The 6,849-nt window shown below is 36.3% G+C and overlaps 1 protein-coding gene across 1 annotated transcript; it reads left to right on the top strand.

The window, feature by feature from the left end:
- The first annotated feature begins 1,029 nt into the window (after positions 1-1,029).
- Positions 1,030-6,463, top strand: LOC108723867 (uncharacterized). Its single transcript, XM_018449895.1, has 5 exons — positions 1,030-1,600; positions 3,082-3,404; positions 4,646-5,197; positions 5,641-5,977; positions 6,052-6,463. The coding sequence occupies exons 2-5, from the start codon at positions 3,198-3,200 to the stop codon at positions 6,174-6,176; spliced, it is 1,221 nt and encodes a 406-aa protein (XP_018305397.1). The 5' UTR covers positions 1,030-1,600; positions 3,082-3,197; the 3' UTR covers positions 6,177-6,463.
- Positions 6,464-6,849: the final 386 nt, after the last annotated feature.

Raw genomic sequence — 6,849 nt, 5'->3', positions numbered from 1 at the left:
TTTTTATGCAACGCAATATTCTCTACCGCATTCTTTCAACCTGCACAAGATCATCGTGTGACATAACAATCAGTTTCTTCTACGCATCAAGATGTATAAATTATGTAGCATCTTCTGCAATTCACCGATCCATCGTTATCATTCTTATGCACGTTTCAAGTCGCATAAATTGTCGCTTCAGTGTATCAGTTCTTCATCACCAATTCATGGTAATTTTATTTGCTTATTGCCGCAACATATCGTCTCGATACGTTATCTAAATTCTTACATTCCTCCATAAATGTTCCATTTTTTATAAAAAGATACGTCATATTATTAGAACGTCTACGTCGTATTATTAGAATTTTACATCAACTCTAGTACTGAAAATCTTTTATTGGAAATATTCTTTATTACTTGTATATATATATATCTTTATTCTTTATTTATACTTTCCTATTTGGGATAAGGAGAATTTACTGCTATTTACAGTCCTGTTTTCGTTACCCTCAGACTCTCGTTCATGTGGTTGTGCTTACTCACGCAGAGGCTCGTGTACATTCATGTACCTACACATTCACACACACCTGTACATGTACACCAACGTGTAATGTGAATGTGCGACCTTGTGAGCGCGCAACAGGCGTCACTCTACAACCACAACTCTACAACCTAGAGATGGTGTACAAGTAAATCCCCTACTTTAACGACAACGGCTACTTTTACGACAGTACCGTAGTTGCAAATCTTTAATGCTTCCTTCGGAGTTTCCTTTATATAAAGATTTAAAAGTTAAAATCAACTTTTATTTAAAAATTAATTATCTGACGTAATCATGAAAGATTTAATTGTATATTAAATATGTTAAGCAGAGTAATACTAAAAATTATATAACAATTATATATATACCTTGTACGAAAAAATAAATAAAACATATTTTTAAACAATTGGTACATGTTATAATTCATACACAATAGACGCGAGAAGGTACATCACTTTCTGGCAATATTCTTGCGCGTATCGTCAGTTCTTTTATAAATTTCTGTCCGACTGGTGCCCATCTGAAGGTGCCTTATTACAATCCGTCACTGTAAACCGGCTACGCTGGTCTCTTATAAAGGAAACCCACGCGAAAGCAAGCTACATACCACGGCGGCGCGTCGCGCGCAAACGGAGCCGACGTTCCAACAACTGTCACGCTACAACAACGATCGCACGCGCGCAATCGCCTACGGAGCAGCCATTCATGGGGTCCCACATATCTCATTGTCGATTGCCGATGACTGCCTGAACGCATCTCGAACGCACATCGTGATGCGCGGTGGATTGCGCTGCGAACACGATTACGGACGACGGCGTGTGCGGTGAAAGCCCTCGGTGAATTCCTCCTGGCGATCGGCAGAGGCGGTAGTGCGTGTATGCGTTCGATCGCTTTCGGTGTGACCATGGCATCGCGTGTCTGACACTATTGGCCATACGCCGAGGATCCCTCACCAGTCACAGACCTGCTTGACTCGGTTGCTGCTCGCCGGTCAACCAACGATCCTCTTCCTGTTCGCTCGAGATCTCGGTCGTTGCTGAAAACGGCCGCAGCAACAATTTACTCCGAATCGCGATTATGGTACGTGCAAGTTTTGTTTCCCGCGGGTTGCGCAATTCCACGAATCGTCATTAGTTTACAAATAATTTCAATATTACTATCGCGCATGGAATAAGCTACCTGACGCATGTCATCCGACTCGGTGCATTGTAATTATTCTTCTCGATAATTCGAAACCGCGCTGCACGCTCGTGTCAAATTAAATAAGGCATAATATAACGAATTATTTTGGATAATAGCAAAAAAAAATACACTAGCTCAGCGATTAATTAATTAAAGAAATTAAATAAACAAAATAAAAATACTTCTGTTGTTCCTTCAACGCAAAAAATATGCTCTAAAAGCTTAAAATAATAAGATTCAAATAATATACTTAAAATAAAATTTTATTCAATTTGTGGACGAAATGATATTGAAGGATGATAAGAAAATTGAATGTTACCGCCTTTGTTTTGTTTTACTCCGGATGACACCGAGCATTAAAGTCTCTATTAAGAAGGATGGGAGATGCCAGGCGTCTCTATCCTATTTATTTCGTCAATTCTCCTTAGTTAATAACGTGATAATGGAGGTCGGTGCCATCGGGTCTTGGCGTTAAACGCGATTTTCCACGCGACATTCCGCGGTTGCTGCATAGCGGGTCGCGCGATCGCTCCGGATCGATCGACGGTACCGGCGTGGTCACGACGGAACGAAACTTTTTTTTTCTCATGGAGAAAGTTCGATCGCGTTAGTTGGTTTCTTCGTTTCTGAAACATCCTGCTCTTGCATGTACGCGACTTTATTGCCGGGAGCAAAAGGGCCGGGCCGCCGTACCATTACCGATTCAGAACAGCTGATAATCACCTGTTGTGGATGATAAAAGTATTGTGTTATCCAATGAGGAGGGAAAGCTTTACGATCATATTTTACGATCGAAAGTCAAAGAGTATCGACTGGAGCACAATATTTTAACGCTTTTCTAATAATAAATATTTTGCGAACATGATTTCTGGTAATAAATGTTTTGCATTTGTGTGTAATATTTGTTGTCTATTTATTCTCTATTATAAAATATCAAATGTTACATCGCGCAACATATAATCGGTATCAAAAAATAATTGTGATCTTCTTCTATTTTTTTATAAATAAGATAATTTTATCTTAAGGAATAATTTAAGGAATTATTTCCTTTCTTTCCTATAAATAAAAAATAATAAATGCAGCTGATAAAACGTTGACGTAAAACAGAATTATCACATCAACGTTTTAATAACCATCATTATCTTAAAAATGATAACAATGAAAATAGAAGGTGTTCTCGTTATCGAATATATCTACGGAAATTCTTGTCGCCATGTGAAATAATCTTGCGTCATTTCGAAAATCATGTCTCTAGACAAGCACGAGCAAGTACGACGCCATATTATATATTAGGTATTGCGCGTATTAATAGCACACCTTTAGCGTGCGCTTGTGCAGCTAGCTTATAGTGCTTATATGCTCACGACAGAATTTTGCAGCGTTCGCGAACAACGCCACCGAGCCTGTGGTGATCAACCGTTATCTAAACGGTTCACTCATTTGCCGATAAGCCATAATTGGGAAGCCGTAATTTCGAGAGGACAATTGCGCGAACATGGCGCTGGCAAAGATCAGAAATTTTATCGACAACAGCCTGAAGACGGTGTCCACGCCGTTGGATCGTACGGTGAATCTGGAGCCGGAAATCGGCATTAGAATCATGCACTCGCCAAACGACAAGACACTAAACGTCACAGTTCTCGGTGCCAGACACTTGCCACAGAACTTCGGCTTCACCAGAGTCAATAGCTACGTTGTAAAGGTAGAGTAAACACGAGAATGTGGATCAATAGTATTTGAGCAAACAAAAAGCGCATATGTCTCGTTAATGGCTCATATTTCACATTTTGCACTGAATGTATCTGTTTAAAGCAAAGAGACTAACAACGAGGCAACTTTAAGTTCTATAGGTCAATAATTTATTAATATAACAATTCAAATAACATATTAAATAATTAATCGATTACGCGGAGTCTTCTTTAATAATCAAAGTTTAACGTAAATTATATATAAGGATGGAAATCCATTTAAATCTGTAGATTTAATACAATGATTTTTTTAAATGACCTTTTTAAATCTTTTTGTATACATATTTAATTTAATTTTGTCTGCACTAATAAAATATGAAATAAAATAATAATGTCGTTCGATAAATGTACGTCGGAGATATCAAACGATGCCAACACTTCTATGTAAACTGCAAAATCGCGCTACGCTTCATCGTACTCGAACCTGAATTAAGTCAGAGACGCTCGCAGCACTCCTGGATGTTATCTATGATTACGTAATGCTATATGAGTAACATATTATAGAAGTCCGACATTGACTGTAGTATCTTATTGACTGACGAGAGAGAATGTTCTTTACAATTTCCTCCGATATTATCGCGCGTACAGGACGACATATCGCTAAACATCTATATATATAACAGAAATCGATTAAACGCTTCAACATATTTCGGGAACACGTACTGTACACACGTCACACACGTCGAATCGTTAATGAAATATCTGTTATCAGAGTAACGATCATAAATATGTCTATCTTGATTTGATTAATTATTACTGAACGAAAATTCAGTCATAATTCAAATATAAATTTTCTCTTTATCGTTAGAATGTATCAATTAATTCATTAATAAAATATATAAATTAACTAAAAGTGTATATTTCATAATTCAATGAATTTTTTAGAAAATTATTTGTCGTTACAAACACAAATAAAAATATATTAATTCTCCTAAATTTCTCTCTGATATTTTTTTTCATTTAATTCTTATATACATATTTCTACTTTAAAACTTGTGCAATAAATCGTAAGTGAAAATTATTCTCGTCCCAGAACAGATATAAAAAAAATATTAATTTCTTTACATCTATTACTTGTCTAATTTTTTTATTCTCGTCTAATTCTTATATTTTTACTTCAAAGTTTGGATAATAAATGCATCATAAATGAGTCGAAGTTTACTATTAGAAAAAAACTGACAGTCTGAATTTTTAGGTGAAATTGATTCCTGGAAAAGAGAAGTTCGAAACCACTTCGAGGAATGAATCCTGGCCACAGTGGAACGAAGAATTCGTTTTCCCCTTGCGTAAAGAAATCAAGCAAAAGTTTGGCAAATCAAAAGTTGTGGAAGAAGAAATTAATGGATCTAGATTTATCGTCGCGACTCTTTACGCAATTCTTGAGGACAAACCTCTGATAGCAACTGAAAAGAAAGAGTCAGAGAAAACGTCGCCTACTAAAGAAGCACCGAAGAAAGGTGGGAAAAAGAAGGAAGGTCAAAGCACTTCTTCCGATAATCAGGAATCTACCAAAAATAAACTCCTCAGCCAATTCTTTGGCAAAAATTCCGACAAACTCGCAGAATCTACAGCTACGGAGAGAAGAGCCTACGACAAGAGACGAACTGTTGGCGCGACGACAATTCCACTTGATCCAAAGAACTTCGTTTGCAAACCGAAATCGAAACATACCAGTGACGTATCCACAGGGGATCTGTGGAAACCATTACGACCGATCGCCAGTGGTATCTCAGGTGCCGAGGAAAGAGTAAGTATCTACAGCTTCGTAACAATTATGATCGCAAAAACCATAGTTATGCCATTTCCAAATGAAGACGAATCGAATACAATTGTTTGCGAGATATTCATGTAAAGTTAACCTTCTTCTGGTTAACATAATAACATCGTACATACTTGTAATTAGTGTATAACTGCGCAAGCATACGTTGAACAGAGATTTTCTCAAAGATAAATCTTATTTTCCACGATAAAATCTTGATTATTAAGGTGCCCTCCATTTAGTGTATTTCTTCTTTATTTTTACAATTTCTTTGGAAATAACTGTGGTATCATTTTGTATATATTGATAAATAAAATATAGGGATGCGTTTATTTTCTAAAAATATTGAATTTTTTTAATGATGTATACCGCTATATTCTTTATTTAATATTTTATTTAATTAAAATATACACGATATAATAATCTTTCAGAAAGAGAACAAAAAAGGTCAAGTCGAATTGTCTTTATGTCTATCAAAGGGCGAAAAAGATGAAGACAGTGGTGGGCAATTGATATTGTCTCTAAACCGTCTGAGATGTTCGCTTCAGACGATGCATGAGCATGAAGGTTTAAAAGGACAAATGTATCTGAAGATGTCGGTTGTCGACAGTGGTCGCATAACACACTTCTGGAAGAGCGATCGATTTACACCAACGGTGTCCATGAAATTCTCGCCTGAGTCGGCAAGAGTTGTCGCCGACAATCCGTACAAAGGAGCGCTCAATGACGTGAGCTTCGTTATAAAATTCGTCTCGAAAAATAAAATGGGTAAGCAACTAAAATTTCACCTTTATAAAATCAATATATAATCGTACTACTCTTATTATTATACAATTATTTAGGCAAAAAAACTCCTGTGGGTCACTTTGTGATCGGACCTGATGTTGGTGGAGCTTACGGCGAACAATGGAAGCAAGCTTTAGCGAAACCGGGGCAACAGATAACAAAGTGGCAGGCATTTGAATAAAAATAAGGTACACGAGGAATCGGTAACTTATTCAACATTACGAAAACTGCAGCCGTTGAACGTACGACGTACTTTCCTGTTACAATTAGATATCTAGAGACAGCGAAAATGAGATCACTATACGCGCGTACGCCATACATATTTACGACACCGATCGATAAGGCTATTCCAAAGAATATCATAGAAACGTATACGAGTGCACACGTTTACGTGAATCTTTCTTACTGCGCACGCAGATATCTACGATCTACTGCTGATTTTAGAAAAAAATTACGTGATTTCATAAAAGAAAATTGATTTTAAATTAATTTAGTTGTAATTTTTTATCGCATATATTCTGTATATACAAAATCTTTGCCAATTTTAACCGTCCTTGATTTTATGAAGGAAAAAGCTCGATCTTTCTAACTATAATCTGATGTAATGTAACCGTCCGTAAAGTAAGAACTAAGCATATACTGTGTTAATGTGTACTAAGCAAGCACGTATGTGTAGTTAAAATGGAAAATTATAACAAATACATATCATATTTTATTTCATAAGCTCACGAGAATAAGCTCGCCATGTAACTTTAGTATAAGTATTAATTGATATTTTGTTTCGACACAGATAACATAATTTTTATATAAATTACAACTCTCATATATATCGCTTACAAAAACGTATTGTTTAT

The sequence above is a fragment of the Mycetomoellerius zeteki genome, unplaced genomic scaffold, assembly GCF_001594055.1.
Source record: "Mycetomoellerius zeteki isolate Tzet28-1 unplaced genomic scaffold, Tzet1.0 scaffold25, whole genome shotgun sequence".
Classification (NCBI taxonomy): domain Eukaryota; kingdom Metazoa; phylum Arthropoda; class Insecta; order Hymenoptera; family Formicidae; genus Mycetomoellerius; species Mycetomoellerius zeteki.
Note: the sequence above shows the minus strand (reverse complement) of the source record. Positions and strands in the feature narration are given on the sequence as shown.

What these genes read in the sequence shown, in the direction of transcription:
- LOC108723867 (XM_018449895.1), top strand. Translation starts at nt 3,198, where the DNA reads ATGGCGCTGGCAAAGATCAGAAATTTTATCGACAACAGCCTGAAGACG. An exon ending in TCAATAGCTACGTTGTAAAG is followed by an intron (nt 3,405 to 4,645) that starts GTAGAGTAAACA and finishes CTGAATTTTTAG; the next exon opens with GTGAAATTGATTCCTGGAAA. An exon ending in CGTCTCGAAAAATAAAATGG is followed by an intron (nt 5,978 to 6,051) that starts GTAAGCAACTAA and finishes ACAATTATTTAG; the next exon opens with GCAAAAAAACTCCTGTGGGT.